The sequence below is a fragment of the Takifugu rubripes genome, chromosome 21 (genome assembly GCF_901000725.2).
Source record: "Takifugu rubripes chromosome 21, fTakRub1.2, whole genome shotgun sequence".
Lineage (NCBI taxonomy): Eukaryota > Metazoa > Chordata > Actinopteri > Tetraodontiformes > Tetraodontidae > Takifugu > Takifugu rubripes.
The window spans coordinates 19773961-19799075 of NC_042305.1; the positions used below are offsets into that span (position 1 = coordinate 19773961).

General features: G+C 48.9%; 2 protein-coding genes and 1 long non-coding RNA gene across 7 annotated transcripts; 2 read left to right on the top strand and 1 right to left on the bottom strand.

Annotated features, from left to right (window-relative positions):
* Positions 1-4960: 4960 nt before the first annotated feature.
* ido1 (indoleamine 2,3-dioxygenase 1) lies at positions 4961-11905 on the bottom strand. 2 transcript variants are annotated; one of them, XM_029829472.1, is made up of 11 exons: positions 11767-11900; positions 10087-10200; positions 9551-9646; positions 7894-8013; positions 7607-7725; positions 7480-7494; positions 7291-7390; positions 6644-6761; positions 6522-6573; positions 6295-6443; positions 4961-5643 (listed from the first exon to the last, which is right to left on the bottom strand). In XM_029829472.1, exons 1-11 carry the CDS (start codon positions 11851-11853, stop codon positions 5174-5176), a joined length of 1440 nt encoding a protein of 479 aa, XP_029685332.1. In that variant the 5' UTR covers positions 11854-11900; the 3' UTR covers positions 4961-5173. The 2 variants fall into 2 exon arrangements, with proteins under 2 accessions (XP_029685332.1, XP_029685333.1); XM_029829473.1 differs by lacking the exon at positions 10087-10200 and having other exon boundaries at positions 11767-11905.
* Positions 7918-13631, top strand: LOC105419791 (uncharacterized). Its single transcript, XR_003886588.1, has 3 exons — positions 7918-7956; positions 9564-9700; positions 11770-13631. It is a non-coding gene; the product is annotated as an uncharacterized lncRNA (long non-coding RNA).
* Positions 13632-14066: 435 nt separating this feature from the next.
* On the top strand, positions 14067-24625 carry LOC101073498 (rho-related BTB domain-containing protein 2). Of its 4 annotated transcripts, XM_029829469.1 has the most exons (11): positions 14067-14198; positions 16618-16819; positions 16958-17061; positions 17154-17339; positions 20596-21536; positions 21611-21729; positions 22255-22405; positions 22496-22584; positions 23105-23210; positions 23497-23732; positions 24489-24625. In XM_029829469.1, the coding sequence occupies exons 1-10, from the start codon at positions 14191-14193 to the stop codon at positions 23700-23702; spliced, it is 2112 nt and encodes a 703-aa protein (XP_029685329.1). In that variant the 5' UTR covers positions 14067-14190; the 3' UTR covers positions 23703-23732; positions 24489-24625. The 4 variants fall into 4 exon arrangements, with proteins under 4 accessions (XP_029685329.1, XP_029685328.1, XP_029685330.1 ...); XM_029829468.1 differs by lacking the exon at positions 24489-24625 and having other exon boundaries at positions 23497-24321; XM_029829470.1 differs by lacking the exons at positions 14067-14198; positions 24489-24625 and adding an exon at positions 14233-14357 and having other exon boundaries at positions 23497-24321.
* Positions 24626-25115: the final 490 nt, after the last annotated feature.

Consider the following 25115-nt stretch of genomic DNA (forward strand, 5'->3'; position numbering starts at 1 on the left):
AATGATGTGTGTTATCTACTGTGTAATCAACCCCTGAGCTCATGCACGTTTCCCTTATCAGGCTTCATGTGCAGAGTGGAGTGAGTGACGATAGACGTGGACTTTTCTTTTCCATGCAGGAGACCCCCCAGGGAACTTCCTTTATTTTTCTAACCCGGATGAGAAGCTGTTGATAACATGAGTGTGTGGGCGCCAGCAGGGAAGGTGACACGAGCGTCATCTCTGAGGAAGAGGAAGTTAATCAGCCGGGCAGGAGCCAGCAGGACAATGGCTGCACGGCACGAAAACCAAGTGGGCAAACTGGGCATAAACACAAAGAAAGACGCGTTGTGTCTGTTTCTCAGCAGAATTCTACGGCGCCCGTGAGCGCCCGTGAGCGCCCGTGAGCGCCCGTGAGCGTGCTGTATGTGCGCCACATTTAGGTTTATTTGCATTGTTTTTTCTGCAGACACGCACATGTGAGCTTCTAATCGTCACACATTCCAAAGTTGTGTTAACCTTTCTGGTGACGTGTGTCAGCTAATCCAGAAGGTCAGCGAGCTTCTAATGGCCATGAAAATCTGATCTAAATGTCTGATTCAGTTCTCTGTGGAAACCAGTGAGCAAAACACTGAGTGAGTGCAGGCTGCAAATTAGAAGTTTCTCATTTTAACAACTCTATTCTGCTTTTTCAAAGCAAAATACTTTATTATTCAAATGGAGTTCACTTAATTTGGTGTATCATCAGCAATCACTATCTTTAAAGCTAATCATTGTTCTTAGCTTTGGAAGGCTTATTGCCTTAATAGAAAAGGGGGAACTGAACCCTCAAATTGATTAACTCGAGTAGTTGGACATTTTTGTCACAAAGTGCAACCTTAAGGACAGAAATTGACAGATTGGTGTCGAGTTGTCAGAGATGCCAGACTGTTGAGGTCAGGGGAAAAGTGGAGTCAGAAGAAGGGACCGTCATCTAGAGATGTCCAGAGGTGCAGACACGGGGGGGGGGGGCTGTTCTTTCCTGCTATTATTGTGGTGGCTTCATTAAAAAAGGCTCACGTTGAGACTGTTGTATCGACACTTTGGACAATAAATCGAGTCGCTACACTGTCAGAATCTGAACTCTTGGAGATTAGATACACTTCAAATGGGAAAAGGGACAGTGCTTTGCTCGTTAATGTCATATTTGTGACACACTTCCCAATTGGTTCATGTCAATGATGTTTTTCTTAGAATGGTTACTCATTGGGTTCCTCCCTTCAACATATTCCCCTTAGCACATATGATTTGTCAACATTAATACATTTACACTGCCATGAATTATCTATTAAATCTAACTACTAACCCTAACTGGAGTTGTAAGTGAACCTTCAGATTTGCCTTAAAAATATAAAGCATTTAATGACCTCAGTTTTTTCTTAATTGAGGCACTCTTATAAAAAAAAAAAAAGAAGAGAAGCTGTACAATAGCTATAAACAGAAGTATCGCTAACAGCTAGAAAAACGATGGTTAAGTTCATTGATGGTAACTTAGATAGCATCTTTGATGATCACAATTTTCTCTTAACAAAAATAGTCTGAATTAATTAATTCTATAAAGTCCAGTGAATAACGGTGTGTTATTCACAAAGAAGTGATCGCGAGTGCATGATGAGACTACGTAAACTCCTGCGCCATTTTTAATCATTACGTTTGGCGGCTGTTTTTTTCATCGGACTGTTACAATTCGTAGTCACTTAGAAATGTGTTAAGCATGAAACGGTGTCAGGACAGGAAGCCCCAGTGTTGCTAAAGCTTTCACACCTGTTCATCAAATGCATCTCGAGTCCAGACTGATGATTGCTAGTGGAACATGTTCCACTCTCAGCTCCACTTAAATTAGACCTCCAAGGAAACTGGAGGACCGTCCTCTTGCAGGTCAGGTCAGACTGTCCCTGAGTAGAGTTCCTGGTATTACAGGAGACGGCACACTTCTGAATTTGGACTGTTTATATTCATTAAAGAAGGCCGGGTGCTGCTGTTCGGCCCGTAGACAGAAACCACAGCGAGAGACCTGTCCCCGACTCGGAGGTGCAGGAAATGACCGGCTCGTTCATCAGAGTAAACTGATGCAAGCCTACCCCGGCCCCCGGGCAACTCCAGAGTAAGGAGGAGTCTCGCCCCTCTCAAGGAGCTGGGTTCCAAAGCCGATGCTGCGTGTGGAGGGGAGTCCGACCACCTCCAGCTGGTACCTCTCAAACTCCTCCACCCCCAGTAAGGTGGTGGTTCAAGGAGGGGATGTAGATCATTATGTCACTGATCATTATGTAACCCTAACCCTGTCTGGTCCAGACAATCAGAGCATGATGCGAAGCACTTTGTGGGCGTTGTGACGGTCACATTGTTTCATCAAACTTGTGGAATCACATTTCACAGAATGTATGTTATATAGTAAAAGTCTGTGCTTTAAGTGTTGTTGGGATGATGGAGGAATTGTATTAACAAGTGATAATGTTTTTATTTATATTTCCATTTTGTAGTTTCATGGCAAAACATTGTACCCATTCATTTTTCCCAAATGTCCTTCAAGCATCAACAACCATTGAAATGAATGAGTCATGTGTGCTTTGCAGACTTGGATATCATGACGTCAAATCTTGATACCATGGTCCAAAATACACAGCAGAAAGAACAAAGGGTTGTGTGTGAATGTTCTGTGACGTCATTAAGGCCGGACCACCATTGATACTGGCCTCAACGGTAAATCAGCCCTTTTCTGACTGGGACCGCTTAAGTTTTCATGTGGGCGTGGAGAGTGAGAAACTTTACTGTCAGAAGACTCTGTCAAAAGGTTTGAAGCTTCTGTGAGAGTCCACACAGGTGGGAAGCAAAGAACGGTCAGAGATAACCCCAACCCTGACCCTACCTGAGATACGTGTTTTGATTGACAGCTACAAGAAAGTCTAAAAAAGCCCCAAAATACCACATTTACATTTAGCTTGTACTCCTAAATACGGTCCTACAGGGTGATCCACCAATGTCGCGATCCTTATTGGAGCTGCTACAGGTGCTTTGCATGCAGCATTTTTAATCACCCCCCCCCCCCCCCCCACACTGATATATTGAGGGGGGGTGAATCAGATCTCCAGGATGAGAATCCCTTAAAACGATTTCAAAAACTCAAAACAAGAACTGAACGTTGGTGATGCAAGGACAGTTTCTGGGGTGGGGGATTCCAATGTCCTCCCACAGCCCAAGAACATTAGGGTCATGTGACTACATTAGGGTCATGTGACCACCTACGACCAGATAATGTTTCTCATGTTGACAATGGTTCAGAAAAAAACAAAACAAAAACAACAACTTGCATTTCCTGTTACTTTAACACAGCTATATATCTATTTGCATACATATATGTGAGAGAACTATTGTTATACTCATAAACTACCAACTAATACATTGGTGACTAGTTATCAAAACTCAAGTAGAAGGAATTACTGGCATGTAAAATAATAACACTGGAAAAAAAGCACAATTTCCTTCACTCAAATCACCACATAAACTTCAAATGATGAAATAAATGGGGCATGAAGGCAACAGTGGTCCCAGTAGTGATCGGGACACTAGGGGCAGTAGCCCCCCATCCCAAGCTGAGTAGATGCTCCAGCAGATACCAGGAACCATCAGCAGGAGGGTCCCCCTGGTCCTGCTCCAGGTTTCTTCCTGTTAAAGGGCAGTTTTTCCTGACTCTGTTGCTTGTTGGGGGCCAGGCCCTGCTGGGGTTCTGGAAAGGGTCTAGAGACAGTTTTGATTGTAACAGATTTGACTTTTTTAATCTATATCCAGAGGCAGTGAGAATAGGAGGGTTACAGACGGGTTGATTTAAACTGACGAGTGCGTCTTAATCAAGAGGCAGGGAAAAGGAACCTGGATCAGTTGATTGTCTGCCACTTGTGTGGATCTTGAAGATGAAACCTGGTTCCTCACACCCAGTTGGGCTGTTCCAAGGTTCACTGTAACAGTCCAAAAAGAATCTAAAGCAATGGTGAACATGTTTGTCTCATAAACACTGTTCCATGATCCAGGACAACCCAGATGTTCTGAGAGGACCTGAGTTTATCTCCAGGGTGGCAGCCAGGAGAGGACTGCTGAGCCCCACACGAAGGTCCTGCACCTCCTCACCAGCTGAGCTTCTCTTCAACATTTGTTGAGCTATTTAGATGCAATCTTTGCATTTAATCTCCTATAAAAATGTGAGACTGAATGAAGAAAAGCTGAAAGCCAGTTTAACTGGCTCCAAACGGCATCGAGCATTTATGCAACGTTTGTTTTAAAATGGAGAATTCAGTGTGAAGATTAAAGAACGGATTTATTATTGTTGCTGTTAATAGTAGTGTTATTACTATTATTATTATTATCACTGTTATTGTCATTATTATTATTATTATTGCTGTTATTATTATTATTATTATTATGCTGTTATTGTCATTATTATTGCTGTTATTATTATTATTATTATTATTATTGCTGTTATTGTCATTATTATTATTATTATTATTGTCATTATTATTGCTGTTGTCATTATTATTATTATTATTATTATTATTGCTGTTGTCATTATTATTATTATTATTGGCTGTAATAGTGAAATGTTTTGGGCTAACGTCTCTGGATAATTGAGCGATTGACTTTAATTGCTTTACTCAAAGACATTTCATTATGCAGCCAAGGATGTGTAACATGAGACGTGTCTGTAGCGCCACCTTTCAGCGATGGGAGGGAACTGAGGCCAAAATGATTCTACAAGAATTCTGGAGCAGCAAATCAGTCCAAATGTTCTGGGAGTAAAAATGCAACAAGCAGGTGGAGAGTTCTGGCTGTACTGCGTCCAGGAGAGTTTAGCTTCAAGATTCCTGTTAAAGTGTCGCACACCCACACACACACACCCACACACACACACACACACACACACACACACACACACACACACACACACACACACACACACACACACACACACACACACACCCACACACACACTCACTCACACTCTGGTATTTACAACACTGCAGGTGCTGCTGGGATCCAAACATGAGTTCTGAACGTTCAAACGTTCTGATACTACGGCGCATGAAGGCATCTTTTGTTTTGTTCACTTCTTGTGTTTAAGATTGTTCAAAGCTCCAGTTGGACCAGTGATGTCATTAACCAGTAATTATCTGCCAGCTCCATAATTAATGAGCTGTGCTGTGCTTTGCTTGGTTTCTGCGCTGGACCCCAGGTGGTCCTCAGGTTCCGCTCCCGTGGCGGCGTCCTCGCTCTCTGACAGGAAGGCTTCTTTGGTTTCTCTCCGCACGTGTTTCAGGAAGGTCATGATGCTGGAGCCACCGGTGCCCCTCTCCTCTAATACAGCTGGAGCTTTGCTGATGAGCTCCTCCACTCCAGAGGTCTGCTCACGAATTTGCCGCGCCCGGGCAGCAGGAATGGTGATGAACCGACTGACAACGGTGATGTGGTAATTGCGTAAAGCCAGAAGTTTTCTGAGGCAGTTCTGAAAGGCCTGGGTGAGCTCCTCACTGGCCCGTTGCTGGACGAATGTTTTCAGGGGTGTTTGTAGCGAGATGTCCTCGATCAGCTTCCTGTGAGCCGGCGGCATGTAGCTCCGCATGCGGGTTAGAAAGGCGCCTGGAGATGAGCAGGGTCCTCATGAGTGTCAGGATGTAGCAGCGTCACTTGTCACATGTTCCGTGTCACATGTCGCGTGTCACATGTTGTGTGTTATGTGTCACATGTTACGTGTCACGTGTTACATGTCACATGTTGTGTGTTATGTGTCACATGTTACGTGTCACATGTCGCGTGTTACGTGTTGTTTGTTATGTGTCACATGTTACGTGTCACATGTCGCGTGTTACATGTTGTGTGTTATGTGTCACATGTTACGTGTCACGTGTTACATGTCACATGTTGTGTGTTATGTGTCACATGTTACGTGTCACGTGTTACATGTCACATGTTGTGTGTTATGTGTCACATGTTACGTGTCACGTGTTACATGTCACGTGTTGTGTGTTATGTGTCACATGTTACGTGTCACATGTCGCGTGTTACGTGTTGTGTGTTATGTGTCACATGTTACGTGTCACATGTCACGTGTTGTGTGTTATGTGTCACATGTTACGTGTCACATGTCACGTGTTGTGTGTTGTGTCACATGTTACGTGTCACATGTCGCGTGTTACGTGTTGTGTGTTATGTGTCACATGTTACGTGTCACATGTCACGTGTTGTGTGTTATGTGTCACATGTTACGTGCCGCGTGTCACTGGTTCTCACCACTTTTCCCTCCGTGCTCGACTCCCAGAAGTTCATCAAAACAGTGCAGCAGGCTGCTCTGGGCGGCGCTTCCTCCCGAATACTCCAGCGGTTCTGGCTGCACGCCTTGGTAGACCAGCCCGCTGGGCATGCTGGGATTGTCCTTCCACCTGTTCATGGCCAAACACCTTCGCTTCAGGAAGACTTCTCATTTTTACCCATTTAGCAAACAAAAAAGATTTTTGTACCCAGACAGGAAGATTCTCATGATGCCATAGAAGACGGCCGGTTTCACGTGCACTAAAAAAAGGAAAACATTAAATATACTGTGTGTGTGTGTGTGTGTGTGTGTGTGTGTGTAATACGTCACCATGCATTAGCTGCAGAGCATCTTTCATGTCTTGTAAGGACCGGCCGATGGCTTCCAGGGCTCCGGCCACAGCAGCGGCGTTCCCATTCCTGACCCCATTGATTACAGTGGGAATGTTCTGCAACACGAGTCCATTTGTTTAAGCTTTAGACTTTTTAATCAAGAGGTCAAACAGAAAATAGTTTTGAAGGTTGTGTGATAAAAGAAGGTTTAGCAATTGGTGATTATTCAGAAAGTAAAAGGTGGAAAAGACAAAAAAGAGGCCACATTAATGTTTGGAATGCTAGAAAAAGCTCTGGGGCAGGAATGAAACACCTCCGGTGTTCCCATCGACTTAAAGGCAGAAAAATGCAGAAGCTCTGTCCTAACCCTGCCTACAATATGCTTTTATTATTATTATATATTATTTTGGACGCTCTTCCACAGCTCTTATCTCATCCAGATGATGACACAGATCAGTGGTCTCTGGTTCGAGCTCATGTTGCAGGGTTCTATGGAGCTGCTGCTGAAGAGCTTTTAGAAGAACAACTCGTGTTCTATGTCTTTAATTCTGGCCTAAATAAATAAATGAAGTACAATTAAATGTAGACTAATTTTCTACCTCAGTCTATAGTCAACAATGATCATATTCATAAGTCTATTTTTACCCAGATTCCAGAGGCTGCTGCCAGCTCTACTAACAAAGTAACCAAGAAGAAGCCTTGGGCGCAGTCTCCACCTGGGATACTGACTAGGAGCTCCAGGTTACTGCAAATACAAAGGAGAATTATTGCATTCACTACAAATGATAAGAAATGAAACGATCAATTTAAATGTAACATGAAAAACACACTTACTCGATGGCAAATGGCCTTTCTCAGGAGGCGGAGGGAGGACGGAGGAACACAACAGGTTTTAGCTCATGTACAGACTCGATGCACGTTGGATCATATATATCATATAGCATAAATAAGTCCGGAGTACCCCAGTGGGTCCTTCTTCCTCCAGTTGGCCAGCACTGTGTCTGCATGGGTGAGGATCGGTGGAAGGCCTAGACGCTGTGAAACCTCCCAGTATGGGATGGCCAGATTTTGTGGCAACATCTTAAATGTCAATATGGAGATATGCTGATGTCATTACACTGAAATGGAGATGCCTCTTCTATTCATGTCAAGACAGGAGACACGGAGTTCCATCAGTCAGACAGGAACTCACACTAGTTTTACATTCTGTGGTCATCTTAAAACTGCCCTTCATGGTGGCTGAAGTACCTCAACTGTGTTCTTCTCTCCCTCCTGCCAGATGTAGCCCATGGTCATCACCCCCAGGGCCAGGTGAGCCAGCCGTAATTCCCGGTGCAAATTTAGGAACTGACTGCTGAGCAGCGGCATCTGAAACACACGCACGTTGTTTAACGCTAACCCTGTTTAACCCTAACCCTGTTAACCCTAACCCTGTTTAACCCTAACCCTGTTTAACCCTGACCCTAACCCTGTTTAACCCTAACCCTGTTTAACCCTGACCCTAACCCTCTTTACCCTAACCCTGTTTAACCCTAACCCTTTAACCCTGTTTAACCCTAACCTGTTAACCCTAACCTGTTTAACCCTTTAACCCTAACCCTGTTTAACCCTAACCTAACCCTGTTTAACTAACCCTGTTTAACCCTAACCACTAACCCTGTTTAACCCTAACCCTGTTTAACCCTGACCCTAATCCTGTTTAACCCTAACCCTGTTTAACCCTGTTAACCCTAACCCTGTTTAACCCTAACCCTGTTAACCCTGACCCTAACCCTGTTAACCCTAACCCTGTTTAACCCTAACCCTGTTAACCCTAACCTGTTTAACCCTAACCCTGTTTAACCTGACCCTAACCCTGTTAACCCTAACCCTGTTTAACCCTAACCCTGTTAACCCTAACCCTGTTTAACCCTGACCCTAACCCTGTTAACCCTAACCCTGTTTAACCCTAACCCTGTTAACCCTAACCCTGTTTAACCCTGACCCTAACCCTGTTTAACCCTAACCCTGTTTAACCCTGACCCTGTTTAACCCTGACCCTAACCCTCTTTAACCCTAACCCTGTTTAACCCTAACCCTGTTTAACCCTGTTTAACCCTAACCCTGTTTAACCCTAACCCTGTTAACCCTGTTTAACCCTAACCCTGTTTAACCCTGACCCTAACCCTGTTTAACCCTAACCCTGTTTAACCTGACCCTAACCCTGTTAACCCTGACCCTGTTAACCCTGACCCTAACCCTGTTTAACCCTAACCCTGTTAACCCTGACCCTAACCCTGTTTAACCCTAACCCTGTTTAACCCTGACCCTAACCCTGTTTAACCCTAACCCTGTTTAACCCTGTTTAACCCTAACCCTGTTTAACCCTAACCCTGTTTAACCCTAACCCTGTTTAACCCTAACCACTAACCCTGTTTAACCCTAACCCTGTTTAACCCTGACCCTAATCCTGTTTAACCCTAACCCTGTTTAACCCTGTTTAACCCTAACCCTGTTTAACCCTAACCACTAACCCTGTTTAACCCTAACCCTGTTTAACCCTGACCCTAATCCTGTTTAACCCTAACCCTGTTTAACCCTGACCCTGTTTAACCCTGACCCTAACCCTGTTTAACCCTAACCCTGTTTAACCCTGACCCTAACCCTGTTTAACCCTAACCCTGTTTAACCCTAACCCTGACCCTAACCCTGTTTAACCCTAACCCTGTTTAACCCTGACCCTGTTTAACCCTAACCCTGTTTAACCCTAACCCTGACCCTAACCCTGTTTAACCCTAACCCTGACCCTAACCCTGACCCTAACCCTGTTTAACCCTAACCCTGTTTAACCCTAACCCTGTTTAACCCTAACCCTGACCCTAACCCTGTTTAACCCTGACCCTGTTTAACCCTAACCCTAACTTACCTGGTCCACACAGGAGCGGAGCTGGTGAGCCTCCACGAGTTGGGGGACGTGCAGGGCGATATCCATCCATGGCTGGTAGTAGGGCGGAAGCTCTTGCTTTCAAAGGAAATCCAAGAGAATAAGAAGAAATAAATACCTGATAAATATCTGGTAGATTTAACTTTTGTCATGTCAGTTAAGATAAATTGGACTTGGCACATGCTCAGACAAAAGAAAAAGGTGGACTAACATGTTTAACTTGCTGTTGGGTTAAAGTCCCCCAGATAAAGTAAATAAGATTAATGCCAAATCCCCCCCTAACCCCCCCCCCCCCCCCCCCCCCCCCCCCCATTGTGTTTCAGTCAATAGCACAAGCTCCAAGTTCTGTCAAATTTTGAGTTTTATAACTTAGAACTATTCAGAACTTTCAAACACACGTTGGTTTTGTGAGGCAGCTGTTAAACTTTATATTGTCGTGCATCAACACACGGAGGCAGCAGGCCCAGAAGGTGAGCCAGGACAGGTGTCCTCGGTCTTAGTGCACGCTCCCCTCCTACCTGAAGACCTCCACAATAGTGGAGCAGACCTGTGGCGCTGACGCCTGGAACCATGCACTGTCTCCAAAGACGGGTCCTAACACATGAAACGGGCCTGCCACCCACCCTGGATCTCTGAGTGGGAACAGACGACACCACCTGAACCGTGGCAGGTCCATCAGAACGCACGCTGCAGTTAGCCTAACCCAACCCTAACCCTGACCCAATATACGCTGCAGTTAGCCTAACCCAACCCTAACCCTGACCCAATATACGCTGCAGTTAGCCTAACCCAACCCTAACCCTGACCCAATATACGCTGCAGTTAGCCTAACCCAACCCTAACCCTGACCCAATATACCCTGCAGTTAGCCTAACCCAACCCTAACCCTGACCCAATACACGCTGCAGTTAGCCTAACCCAACCCTAACCCTGACCCAATATACGCTGCAGTTAGCCTAACCCAACCCTAACCCTGACCCAATATACGCTGCAGTTAGCCTAACCCAACCCTAACCCTGACCCAATATACGCTGTAGTTAGCCTAACCCAACCCTAACCCTGACCCAATATACGCTGCAGTTAGCCTAACCCAACCCTAACCCTGACCCAATATACGCTGCAGTTAGCCTAACCCAACCCTAACCCTGACCCAATATATGCTGCAGTTAGCCTAACCCAACCCTAACCCTGACCCAATATACGCTGCAGTTAGCCTAACCCAACCCTAACCCTGACCCAATATATGCTGCAGTTAGCCTAACCCAACCCTAACCCTGACCCAATATACGCTGTAGTTAGCCTAACCCAACCCTAACCCTGACCCATATACGCTGCAGTTAGCCTAACCCAACCCTAACCCTGACCCAATATACGCTGCAGTTAGCCTAACCCAACCCTAAACCCTGACCCAATATACGCTGCAGTTAGCCTAACCCAACCCTAACCCTGACCCAATATACGCTGCAGTTAGCCTAACCCAACCCTAACCCTGACCCAATATACGCTGCAGTTAGCCTAACGCCAACCCTAACCCTGACCCAATATATGCTGCAGTTAGCCTAACCCAACCCCTAACCCTGACCCAATATACGCTGCAGTTAGCCTAACCCAACCCTAACCCTGACCCAATATACGCTGCAGTTAGCCTAACCCAACCCAACCCTGACCCAATATACGCTGCAGTTAGCCTAACCCAACCCTAACCCTGACCCAATATACGCTGCAGTTAGCCTAACCCAACCCTGACCAGATATACGCTGTAGTTAGCCTAACCCTAACCCAACCCTAACCCTGACCCAATATACGCTGCAGTTAGCCTAACCCAACCCAACCCTGACCCAATATACGCTGCAGTTAGCCTAACGCTAACCCTAACCCAATATACGCTGCAGTTAGCCTAACGCTAACCCTAACCCTAACGCTAACGCTAACCCTAACCCTATACGCTGCAGTTAGCTCAGCCAGTTAGATGATGGGATGTATCTATTTTATTGACGAGTTATTATTCTGCTCTATTTTATTTCATCTTCAAGACTTTAGTAAGCAAACGCACTGATTTTTCTTACTATTGTACGATGATGTAAATCCCTAATCTACTGTAAAGCATTTGATTTTGATCACGTTTTTATCTGTTCAGTTTTTGTATTAGATCGCTGCCACACGTTGGGAACTTATAATTATTTAATATTTCCACTTACCAGCGGATCTGAGAGGACAAAGCCCAGCTCCTGGGAGACGCAGTAGGAGTGCAGAGAGAAGGGAGCGCTCCAGTCTGGGGCCGCCATAGATCACCAGCACCGCTGCTCCTGCTGTCTGGGCTCCAGCCCGTCCGTGTGGACTCTGGACTTCACGTTAACCTTCTTATCAGCAGTGATTACACTTGCTTTGATCATATACACATCCTACTTCTGCTGTTGCTCAATGTAACTCCAGCCATCGGTTATCATTTAAACCATGTCATTTCCTGTTTCTCCCTGCAGGTCGTCTTTCTTTAAATGATGTGGAACCGTTTGCAGTGGGTTAGGGTTAGCTTAGGGTTAGCTTAGGGTTAGCTTTACACAATATGAGGCCCATGTGCAGCAGAAGCTGGTGACCTCTGTCCCAGTGTGCACGGAAGGGAACACTCAAAAAAGTTAAAGACTAATTTGGAGTTGAGAAACAGCAGTATTGACAGTTTAGGTCGATAGTCACAACACGATCATCCCACGTTTGTGGACGTTATGTGATCACTAGATTCAAGAAGGGATCTCTTTGTGCAGACTAACCAAGTATTGCTGAGACATTCACAGACATCTAGCAGCAAAAGACTAACTAAAGAAAAAACAATGACCTTGTGATGGACATGTAACCTGTCTGGTTACACGCAATAAGCCAGTAACTTTTATAAATGAACAGAAATAAAGGAACGTCCACCTGGTGGTAGTTCTGCTCTGTGGTTTAACAGACTAGCAAAGAGCCGTGCCCCTGGTGAGGGACTTGTCCCAGCTCACAGTGGAATATTTCAGAAGTTAGCTTTATTTTCTTCATCAGTGGCAGGAAGAGGAGGATCAAGAAGACTGTGAGCCCCACCTGCTGGAACTGAGGGAATATTGCAGCTAGGATGCAAAAAGATGACGTGATATTATGAAACTTGCCCAACAACTAACCCCACGACTAGTTAAATTGGTTCACATAATAATTAGTTCTGTAAAGTTGACAGGTGCTAATTTAGAACCAAAGCCATGCAAAGATCCATTATTCTAGTGTGGTTCTGCCTTGGTGGGCCCCTGATCCAGCCGTCTTTGAGCCTCGTGGTCCCAGAACAACCTTACAGAAAATGTTCGGCCTTCTTTAAGATCTGAAAAAGCATTTTGGAGCAACAAAGTGAGAGTTGGCTGAGAAATCAAGCGTCAACAGAGAACTTTCTATATAAATGATATATAATTAATAAACCATCAGTCAGGGAATATGACCTATTTAACAGCCCCATTAGTTCTTCAGGGTGGGGGTAGAAGTCATCATGAGAACACCTCAGTCCAGTTTATCAAATGCTTGAGCTCCAGGACTTCGTGCAACTTCACTCAGCAATTTTCACGTGCAAATCAAGAAACAACAAATGAAGGAGGAGGAACAGTGACAGAAGGTTCTGTACGTCCATCGCTGACGTAAAGTTCTGAAAGAGTCTAGATCCAATCAGGTCTAACCCTACGGGTATACGCAGTTCACCCTTCACCAGCCATGTGTTTGCTGCCATTAGCCTCATGCCATTAGCCATTAGCCTCATGCCATTAGCCATTAGCCTCATGCCATTAGCCATTAGCCTCATGACGATGACTCTCAGAAACAGAGGGGTCCCTCAAGCGTGGCTCTACTTCAGGTAGCTTCTTCTTCACTAAAATGGACACAGGCGTAACACCAGAGAAGTTTTCACTGCTTCTTACTCCTTTCGAACATGTAATTCATGCAAAAATGAACGTGGAACCACCTTTTATTTTTTTGAACTAATCTCTCAATATTATTTCATCGTCTTTATTTTCAATAACAAGTTTAAAATAAACTGTCAAATAAACTGTCATTGCCTTAATCGGTCCTATTTCCTTTATTTGAAATCTGTATGATATGGCCATATTTAATCCAGTAATTAATGTACTTTCTGAACATTTTCAGTTGAGCTCCTATTTGAATCTACGGAGGCTATGAACACATGAACACATGAACACATGAACGCACGACACAAACACAAATGTCCAGCCTCTCTGGGCCGCTCAGGGGCGCTGAATGAGATGAGTTGAGTGTTTTGTAATGATTTTTCTCCTCCTCCTGTCGGCGCGCCTGCCTATTATTAGCTGGAGGCCTCCCAGTAATCGGAGGAGGTTCCATGACTGGCGGAGCTGCAGCTCCTTAGCTCCTTAGCCCTGTAGCTCTGCAGCTCTGTAGCCCTGTAGCTCTGCAGCTCTGTAGCTCCGCAGCTCTGCAGCGGTGCGACGCCAGTTTCCGGACCGAACCATCGGACTAATTGCACCGATCCAGCGAAGCATCTGCTGTTTCTGAGCCTCGTTCACCTTCTCCTAAAAGATGAAGTTCAACGCGCGCTCCCGTCAGGCGCCCGCAGCATCCGATGGAGTCCCGTGCACCTCTTCCTTATGTTGCGGTAAGACGACACTCACCCGCACGCACCGTTCTCTCATCGGAGGCTGTTAGCAGGTGCCACGGTTGCTGTGAGCGGGGAGGCTGAGAAACGGGCTCGAGAGTCGGTTACATAAGGCGCAACGCACCGGCGCGGCGGTGCTGGAGGGACTCTCCGGTCCTGGTAGGGAATGGGGGCATCTTTTTCTGTCGTATAGCGTTCGTGGCGGTATTTATTAATGCATTCACCGCACCACTGCAGCTATGTGACCACGTAAAGAAATGAATTAATCTGGCGGTTGCGCAGTGTGGACCGTGACCAGGAAGGACGAGCGATCCGAGAGACTCTGTCTGTGTCGTGCAGGCCCGCTCTTCTAAGGTCATGCCGTTCTGAAGGCCTGGGACCAGGGCTGAGGCTGCAGGGACCAGGCCTGGGACCAGGGCTGGGACCAGGGCCGAGGCTGCAGGGACCGGGGCCGAGGCTGAGGCTGCAGGGGCCGAGGCCGAGGCTGCAGGGACCGGGGCCGAGGCTGCAGGGACCAGGGTTGAGGCTGCAGCTGGTCCCTGCAGCCTCAGCCCTGGGATCAGCTGCAGGGATCAGGGCCGGGGCTGCAGGGACCAGGGCCGAGGCTGAGGCTGCAGGGACCGGGGCCGAGGCTGAGGCTGCAGGGACCGGGGCCGAGGCTGCAGGGACCAGGGCCGGGGCTGCAGCTGGTCCCTGCAGCCTCAGCCCTGGGATCAGCTGCAGGGATCAGGGCCGGGGCTGCAGGGACCGGGGCCGAGGCTGCAGGGACCGGGGCCGAGGCTGCAGGGACCGGGGCCGGGGCTGCAGGGACCAGGGCCGGGGCTGCAGGGACCAGGGCCGGGGCTGCAGGGACCAGGGCCGAGGCTGCAGGGACCAGGGCCGAGGCTGCAGGGACCAGGCCTGGGACCAGGGCTGGGACCAGGGCCGAGGCTGCAGGGACCGGGGCCGAGGCTGCAGGGGCCGAGGCTGAGGCTGCAGGGACCGGGGCCGTGGCTGCAGGGACCGGGGCCGAGGCTGAGGCTGCAGGGACCAGGGCCGAGGCTGCAGGGACCAGGGCCGGGGCTGCAGGGACCAGGGCCGAGGCTGCAGGGACCGGGGCCGGGGCTGCAGGGACCAGGTCCGAGGCTGCAGTGGCCCCAGCTGATCCCTTGTGGCAGGAACAGCTAAAATACTGTGCAGGATCCTCAGGTTCCCAGATCCTCCACCAGAGCACCTGAAGGAGGAACAGAGGATTTTTTAATACAAAAAAACCCCCAATATACTCCAAATATTCACTATTTTAATCAATTCCAATTAATTAATTCTCAATTCCACTGAGATGAAAAGGGTTACAGAAGTTTTGGACTCGGATTTAGGAATGAAAATTGTATCTTTAGTAAATTATTCCAAATTTTACCTCTAACCAATGATTCTAAAAAGCCACCTATGTTGTTTGTTTGTACCTTTTATTATGAAAATCAGGAGATGATCAGTTAGGGTTATCCCTGACCCTGACCCTCTAACCCTGGCCCTGACCCTCTAACCCTGGCCCTGGCCCTCTAACCCTGGCCCTGACCCTAACCCTGACCCTCTAACCCTGACCCTGGCCCTGGCCCTGACCCTCTAACCCTGGCCCTGACCCTAACCCTGACCCTCTAACCCTGACCCTCTAACCCTGGCCCTGACCCTAACCCTGACCCTCTAACCCTGACCCTGACCCTCTAACCCTGGCCCTAACCCTGACCCTGACCCTCTAACCCTGGCCCTGGCCCTGACCCTAACCCTGACCCTCTAACCCTGACCCTAACCCTGACCCTCTAACCCTGACCCTGACCCTCTAACCCTGACCCTGACCCTCTAACCCTGGCCCTGACCCTCTAACCCTGGCCCTGCCCCTGACCCTGACCCTGACTGTAACCCTAACCCTGACCCTGACTCTAACCCTAACCCTCTAACCCTAACCCTGACCCTCTAACCCTGACCCTCTAACCCTGACCCTGACTCTAACCCTGACCCTCTGACTCTGACCCTGACCCTCTAACCCTGACCCTCTAACCCTGACCCTGACCCTAACCCTAACCCTGACCCTGACTCTAACCCTAACCCTGACTCTAACCCTAACCCTGACTCTAACCCTGACCCTCTAACCCTGACCCTGACTCTAACCCTAACCCTGACTCTAACCCTGACCCTCTAACCCTGACCCTGACCCTGACCCTAACCCTGACCCTCTAACCCTGACCCTGACTCTAACCCTAACCCTAACCCTGACCCTCTAACCCTGACCCTGACTCTAACCCTAACCCTAACCCTGACCCTCTAACCCTGACCCTGACCCTAACCCTGACCCTCTAACCCTGACCCTGACTCTAACCCTAACCCTAACCCTGACCCTCTGACCCTGACCCTGACCCTTTTGTGCTGTTTTATATTTTACCAGGACCCATTTGACAGACTGTGATATGGACTATGAGAGGCCAAACGTGGAAACTATCAAGTGTGTGGTGGTTGGAGACAACGCGGTTGGGAAGACCCGGCTGATCTGTGCGCGGGCCTGCAACGCCACGCTGACGCAGTACCAGCTGCTGGCTACTCACGTACCCACGGTCTGGGCCATCGACCAGTACCGAGTGTGCCAGGAGGTTAGTATGTTCACGTCTGCCATTGGTGTTTTCAATGTGAAGATTTTGATTACTCAAATATAATGTAGTGTAATATAATGTAGTATAATATAATGTAGTATAATATAATGTAGTATAAAAACCTAATCCATTTGTCAGGTTCTGGAGCGTTCCAGGGATGTGGTGGATGATGTGAGTGTCTCCCTCCGTCTGTGGGATACATTTGGAGACCATCACAAGGATCGCCGTTTCGCATACGGCAGGTGAGATGCTAAAAAGGTTGCCCCCCCACCCCCCCAGGATTGGTTTGTGTGCGGCATTAGTTGAGAGAATGTTTCTTACTTCATTCTATCAGGTCTGATGTTGTGGTTCTGTGCTTCTCAATCGCCAACCCCAACTCTCTCTATCACGTGAAGACCATGTGGTACCCTGAGATTAAGCACTTCTGCCCACGGGCTCCTGTCATCCTGGTGGGCTGTCAGCTGGACCTGCGCTATGCCGACCTGGAGGCAGTGAACCGAGCCCGGAGGCCTTTAGCACGGTACTGAAACCACATCATCTCCCCAATCATTTCATCTGTCTTACTGTGATGTAGCATCAAGGCTCCATGATATAGATGCGCTCTATACAAGCAGCACCTTGAGAATCAGGGCTAGAACACATGACCGGCACAGTGGCCATCAGGTCCGCCCTCTCCCTGACACCCTAACCAGCAGCAACTCCTCCTGTGCCTCCACCCTAACGAGGACCAACACCACTCAAGGTGCCGGACCAGGTGAGGCGTCGGGCCTCCTTGCAGGAATCTTTCTGGACATTGTGGAACCCTTTCCAGCAGCTTGCTCCAGCCTCCACACGCCTTAAAGCCTCTGTGAAGATCAGCGTGACGCTTCCCACCTGGATCACACGTACAGGCGTGTGTGTGGCGTGACGCTTCCCACCTGGATCACACGAACAGGCGTGTGTGTGGCGTGACGCTTCCCACCTGGATCACACGTACAGGCGTGTGTGTGGCGTGACGCTTCCCACCTGGATCACACGAACAGGCGTGTGTGTGGCGTGACGCTTCCCACCTGGATCACACGTACAGGCGTGTGTGTGGCGTGATGCTTCCCACCTGGATAACACGCACAGGCGTGTGTGTGGCGTGATGCTTCCCACCTGGATCACACGCACTGGCGTGTGTGTGGCGTGATGCTTCCCACCTGGATCACACGCACTGGCGTGTGTGTGGCGTGACGCTTCCCACCTGGATCACACGCACAGGCGTGTGTGTGGCGTGACGCTTCCCACCTGGATCACACGAACAGGCGTGTGTGTGGCGTGACGCTTCCCACCTGGATCACACGAACAGGCGTGTGTGTGGCGTGATGCTTCCCACCTGGATCACACGCACAGGCGTGTGTGTGGCGTGATGCTTCCCACCTGGATAACACGCACTGGCGTGTGTGTGGCGTGATGCTTCCCACCTGGATCACACGTACAGGCGTGTGTGTGGCGTGATGCTTCCCACCTGGATCACACGAACAGGCGTGTGTGTGGTGTGATGCTTCCCACCTGGATCACACGAACAGGCGTGTGTGTGGCGTGATGCTTCCCACCTGGATCACACGAACAGGCGTGTGTGTGGCGTGATGCTTCCCACCTGGATCACACGAACAGGCGTGTGTGTGGCGTGACGCTTCCCACCTGGATCACACGTACAGGCGTGTGTGTGGCGTGATGCTTCCCACCTGGATCACACGTACAGGCGTGTGTGTGGCGTGACGCTTCCCACCTGGATCACACGTACAGGCGTGTGTGTGGCGTGACGCTTCCCACCTGGATAACACGCACTGGCGTGTGTGTGGCGTGATGCTTCCCACCTGGATCACACGTACAGGCGTGTGTGTGGCGTGACGCTTCCCACCTGGATAACACGAACAGGCGTGTGTGTGGCGTGACGCTTCCCACCTGGATCACACGCACTGGCGTGTGTGTGGCGTGATGCTTCCCACCTGGATAACACGCACAGGCGTGTGTGTGGCGTGACGCTTCCCACCTGGATAACACGAACAGGCGTGTGTGTGGCGTGATGCTTCCCACCTGGATCACACGTACAGGCGTGTGTGTGGCGTGACGCTTCCCACCTGGATAACACGAACAGGCGTGTGTGTGGCGTGATGCTTCCCACCTGGATCACACGTACAGGCGTGTGTGTGGCGTGACGCTTCCCACCTGGATAACACGCACTGGCGTGTGTGTGGCGTGATGCTTCCCACCTGGATCACACGTACAGGCGTGTGTGTGGCGTGACGCTTCCCACCTGGATAACACGAACAGGCGTGTGTGTGGCGTGACGCTTCCCACCTGGATCACACGCACAGGCGTGTGTGTGGCGTGATGCTTCCCACCTGGATAACACGCACAGGCGTGTGTGTGGCGTGACGCTTCCCACCTGGATAACACGAACAGGCGTGTGTGTGGCGTGATGCTTCCCACCTGGATCACACGTACAGGCGTGTGTGTGGCGTGACGCTTCCCACCTGGATAACACGTACAGGCGTGTGTGTGGCGTGACGCTTCCCACCTGGATAACACGAACAGGCGTGTGTGTGGCGTGATGCTTCCCACCTGGATAACACGCACAGGCGTGTGTGTGGCGTGATGCTTCCCACCTGGATAACACGCACAGGCGTGTGTGTGGCGTGATGCTTCCCCACCTGGATAACACGCACAGGCGTGTGTGTGGCGTGATGCTTCCCACCTGGATAACACGTACAGGCGTGTGTGTGGCGTGATGCTTCCCACCTGGATCACACGTACAGGCGTGTGTGTGGCGTGACGCTTCCCACCTGGATCACACGTACAGGCGTGTGTGTGGCGTGACGCTTCCCACCTGGATCACACGAACAGGCGTGTGTGTGGCGTGACGCTTCCCACCTGGATCACACGTACAGGCGTGTGTGTGGCGTGACGCTTCCCACCTGGATCACACGCACTGGTGTGTGTGTGGCGTGACGCTTCCCACCTGGATCACACGAACAGGCGTGTGTGTGGCGTGATGCTTCCCACCTGGATCACACGAACAGGCGTGTGTGTGGCGTGATGCTTCCCACCTGGATCACACGTACAGGCGTGTGTGTGGCGTGACGCTTCCCACCTGGATCACACGTACAGGCGTGTGTGTGGCGTGACGCTTCCCACCTGGATCACATGTACAGGCGTGTGTGTGGCGTGACGCTTCCCACCTGGATCACACGTACAGGCGTGTGTGTGGCGTGACGCTTCCCACCTGGATCACACGTGTGTTTGCATCTTCGTTGGCCTCACTTCAGGGTTACACGTCAGCTCTGTAATGACCTTCCATCATATTATCCTGTTACAGTGTTTTTTATGAATCAGGGCCTCCTCATCAGGCTGAGAATAGGGCGCTGTCCATTGTCCACACTGGTCCGAAACCCAGTTCCAGGGTAGCTTGTGTTTCCCTCTCTTCACCGTCGGTACCAGCTGCTCAACGAACCCGACCACTACGGACCGTCTGTGGCCACAAACCTGGAAACAGGAGGCACCAGACTGAGAGACAGCTTCTTTCCTACAACTGTGAACTCCATCTCTGCTCTGCGCACACACACACACACACACACACACACACACTTATCTGTCCATGATGTGTCCTTTATATTCTTTCATATTTGATAAGGTTTCTATTTAAAAGCTGCCTCATAAATTATTGTGTGTATGCATCATGACAGACGCATGCATAAAGAATCTAGATTACTTTCTTAACTGTTGTAATTTGGATGTTCTGATGTTTCCAGACCCATTAAATCCAACGAGATCCTTCCTCCTGAGCGAGGTCGGGAAGTGGCCAAAGAACTGGGAGTGCCGTATTATGAAACCAGTGTTGTTGCTCAGTTTGGAGTCAAGGACGTCTTTGATAACGCCATTCGAGCGGCGCTCATTTCACGCCGCCACCTGCAGTTCTGGAAGTCTCACCTGAGGAACGTGCAGCGCCCTCTGCTCCAGGCACCCTTCCTGCCCCCGAAACCTCCCCCACCTCTGATCACTGTGCCTCCTCCACCAACGACCACTGAGGAACACCCGGTTGGGCTCCTGGAGGACCCGCACTGTGCTGACGTCATCCTGGTGCTACAGGAGCGACAGAAAATCTTTGCACACAAGATTTATTTGGCAACTTCCTCCTCAAAGTTCTACGATCTCTTTATTTTGGACGTGCAGAACGCGGCGAGCGAACGGCCCGCTCGGGCTCCTCTCTCTGGCCGTGAGCTGCTGATGCGTGCTGCCAGTTTTGATGTTTGTGAGAGCAATGATGATGGAGACAGGGCCAACCTGAGAGCTTGCACTAGCGATGGCACCTTGAAGGACTTTGAGGGCAGTCGGCGTGGGAGAATGCTCTCCTCATGGAGTCGAGCATTTGTCAGCATCCAGGAAGAATTGGTAGAAGACCCTGTGACGTACGGCCCCCGACCCATGACTGTCGTCCACATGGACCAGTCCATGCAGCTCGGCCCGTTCCGAGCCGTCCTGCGCTATTTATACACAGGTCAGCTTGATGAGAATGAGAAAGAGCTCATGCATATTGCACATATTGCTGAGCTTCTGGAGGTATTTGATCTGCGGATGATGGTGGCAAACATCCTGAACAATGAAGCCTTCATGAATCAAGAAATCACCAAAGCCTTCCATGTACGGCGGACAAACAGAGTCAAGGAGTGCTTGGCCAAAGGAACCTTTTCTGGTGTGTTGTGTGCTCTCTGAATGACGTGTCTGGGTGCAGCCGAGTATTCACCATGTCTCTCATCTGGATTGCAGATGTTGTTTTTAAGCTAGATGACGGCACAATCATGGCCCACAAGCCTTTGCTCATCTCTAGCTGTGACTGGATGGCAGCTATGTTTGGTGGGCCTTTTGTGGAGAGCTGCACCAAAGAGGTAAAGTGACCACATCAGCCCCTTATTGAGTCCGCCCCCCCTAAATCAGCCCCTTATTGAGTCAGCCCCCCTAAATCAGCCCCCCCTAAATCAGCCCCTTATTGAGGCCCCAGTGGAGCTTCGATGAGCAGGAATCTGCTGGGCTGCCAGCCACATCGTTAGGAAGGGTTGATGATTACACTGTATTCAAAGGAATCCTCCTACTACAGAGGAGACGTGCACTCACACACTGAACTGCACCGTGTTCAAAGTATAATGAAATTAACAGATTGCAAGCCTGTAATACAATTATCCTGAACTTTCCCAAAATAAGTCACTCAGTCGCTCCAGGAGTTGCTTCTGCAACTGAGAAACTGATACCGCAAAAATAGGCAATACAAAATGATTAACTGTGTAAATGACAAAAATAAATTAGAAAAATAGCAAAATCCATTTCCAAAGTCTGTGCTTGTTTTTCTTCGACGTGTTCTCACATTTAAATGTGGTGATTGTTTGAATCTAAGATGAGGTTTCTGTGTTTGGAAGGTGCTGTTCCCCAACACGTCCCGCAGCTCCATGAGGGCCGTGCTGGAGTATCTCTACACCGGCCGCTTCTGTTCTCGACCCGACCTGGATGCGATGGAGCTCATCGTTCTTGCCAATCGACTTTGCCTCCCCCACCTGGTTGCTCTGACAGGTAGAAACATTTATTGTGTTTATGGATCTGTAAATGTCAGGATTGTGAGCTGTGGCAGGGTGAGGGTCAGAGCCTCCATGTGTCTTCCAGAGCTTTACACGGTGACAGTGTTGACCGAAGCAGCTATGATGGGGACCGACATCGATGGAGATGTGCTGCTGTACTTGGATATGGCCCAGGTAGCGTGACCTGCCGGCCGCTCCTTAGGGTTAGGGTTAGGCTTAGGGTTAGAGAGTTAGGGTTAGGGTTAGAGGGTTAGGGTTAGGGTTAGAGGGTTAGGGTTAGAGGGTTAGGGTTAGAGGGTTAGGGTTAGAGGGTTAGGGTTAGGGTTAGAGGGTTAGGGTTAGGGTTAGAGGGTTAGGGTTAGGGTTAGAGGGTTAGGGTTAGAGGGTTAGGGTTAGCAAAAAACTCCTTAATCTCTTATATAACACTTTGGTGAAGTGGATTGGTTGAGTTGTTACAGAGGAAATAACCATAACCAATAATGAGGCTCACACACACACACACACACACACACACACACACACCTAAACACAAGAGATGACATGGAGAGAGAATGAGCCTCAGCAGTGACTCAAATTGCCAAGAGCTGCATTAAGGTTTCAGTGGAGCAGATTAAATAGGTTATGACCTTTTGAACTTAAGTGAACTCAGTGACCAGGTTACTTATGGGTTACTTATTTCTGACTTGGTTTCCAGTTCCATGGTGCCCAACAGCTGACTGGATGGTGTCTTCATCACATTTGCACCAATTACAACAGTATCTGCCGCAAATTTCCCCGAGACATGAAGGCCAAGTCTGCAGGTAACGCCGGTCTTATGCTATGCTGCACACATACACACTGTATATATACAGTGTGTATGTGTGTATATATATATATATGGAACATGACACGCATTGTCACCCCAGCCAGTGTTCCCCGTAGGAATGTACAGATCCGTTAAAGACTGCTCTCCTTATGGGTTTATGTTACAGAATCTAATGTAAATGAATGAACGCGCCACCTTTGCCAAAATCAAATGAAAAACGTGACACAATATATGTGCGACTGTAGCGATCGCAGCACCTTAAACAGAGTATTCTGATGCAGACAACCAAGAGTACTTTGAGAAACATCGCTGGCCACCTGTGTGGTACCTGAAGGAGGACGACCACTACCAACGAGCACGCAGAGAGCGCGACAAGGAGGACTACCTGTACCAGCGCCGGCAATGCAAGCGCAAGTGGCTCTTCTGGAACCTTCCTTCCTCCCCGAGTTCACACTCCCCCTCCTCCGGCTCCTCTGCTGTCATCTAACTGAGAGTGCTGGAACCGGGACACCAAAGTGTGAGTAAAAGACCCCGTAGAAGTGAAACTGCAGCGCGGCTCAGCTATCGAGGCGTGCGCACGCTTCTGCACGTCAGCTCAGCGTTCCAGCTCCTCGCCGTTCTCGCTTCCAGTTGTCTGAGCCTGGAGCCTCAGTCACATGACCCTTGCTGAACAAAGGCACAGCTGACTGTAGTCGTGCATTTAGAAATGGGACTCTGCTGGAAAAGAAGGTTCCGATTACGTTCAACAGTTAACCTGAACTGACCAGTGCTGCTAACCAGCTGCAACAACCAGCAAACAAACCCAGATCTTCTCCGTCTCAGAGGTCCAACACTTTGCCCTTAAGTGTTTGTACAATCTACCAAAATACAGCAGCATCTCCGAAGTGAATACTCTGCCAAGACGTGTGGAAACCGTGTGATCTTGAACGCATTCATGGAATTATTAACATTTTATTATTAACAGTTAAGCTTTTTCCTCCATCTGGTTCTGAATGTTTGTGTTCGGGTCAGCGAGTCTGGACACCTGCTGCGTCACGTATTGTTTGATTCCTGGCTTCTTTTAACAAAAGGGCTTTAAGTTTCCATGTACGTTCGGTGACCTGACACACACACACACACACACACACACACACACACACGCACACACACGCACGCAAGAGCCCAAATCAGAGAAAATGGCATTTTTCCAAAGTACCAGCAAAAACAAAGCAGGTTAGCAGTGTTTGCTGTTCTATCCTTAATTTTTCTTTGCTTTTATATCAAACAATTCTAGAAGAACATCAGGATGCATCCGATGACCAACGGCCGCATGTCTTGAGCTAAACGTACCACATATGTTGTGCATCACAGGGACATCGAGGATTCTACTGGGTTACCTAATGCAAGTGCATCCAGATTTCAGTGTGTTGGAGTTTCCTTCACGCCTGAGTCACTCTCTGCTTTTTGTTGGATTGTTGGGTTTTTTTAATCCCATGAGCTCCTCCTGGACTCGTTTCAAGAGACGCGAGAAGCTCCAACAGCAGCATTGTCACTAAAGACGGCACGACGGCGTGTCCTGCTGCAGCTGGAAATAGTGGTAGGACTTTGTTGCACATCTGTGTTAGAATATGTGTTTCAGGACTGTCATGTGTTGCTCTACTTGATTGTAAGATGAATTGTTGGAGCAGGTGCTCAGTGAAGAGGAGCATTGTAACAGAAGGTCAGCTAGACTGCAGTCACCTGCATGGATGTACGACGCCTTACTGAATGTTAACAGTGCAAGCAGTGCTAGAGCTACAGTATTGCTGAGTAATACCGATGCTAAATATACAACTCTCATCAGACTCATCACAGTTGCAGAGTTAATTGTTCTAAATTCCAATTATAAAGTGCTAAAAAAACTGTATGTTTCATGGTTTTC

Excerpts from the sequence above, each read along its gene's own strand:
- ido1 (XM_029829472.1), bottom strand. The coding sequence starts at position 11,853 with ATGGCGGCCCCAGACTGGAGCGCTCCCTTCTCTCTGCACTCCTACTGC. Across the intron at positions 7,726-7,893 it reads GAGAGAAGAACACAGTTGAG|ATGTTGCCACAAAATCTGGC; the intron begins GTACTTCAGCCA and ends TTGACATTTAAG. Across the intron at positions 6,574-6,643 it reads TGCTCTGCAGCTAATGCATG|TGCACGTGAAACCGGCCGTC; the intron begins GTGACGTATTAC and ends TCCTTTTTTTAG.
- LOC101073498 (XM_029829469.1), top strand. Across the intron at positions 16,820-16,957 it reads AGTACCGAGTGTGCCAGGAG|GTTCTGGAGCGTTCCAGGGA; the intron begins GTTAGTATGTTC and ends TCCATTTGTCAG. Across the intron at positions 21,537-21,610 it reads GGCCAAAGGAACCTTTTCTG|ATGTTGTTTTTAAGCTAGAT; the intron begins GTGTGTTGTGTG and ends TCTGGATTGCAG.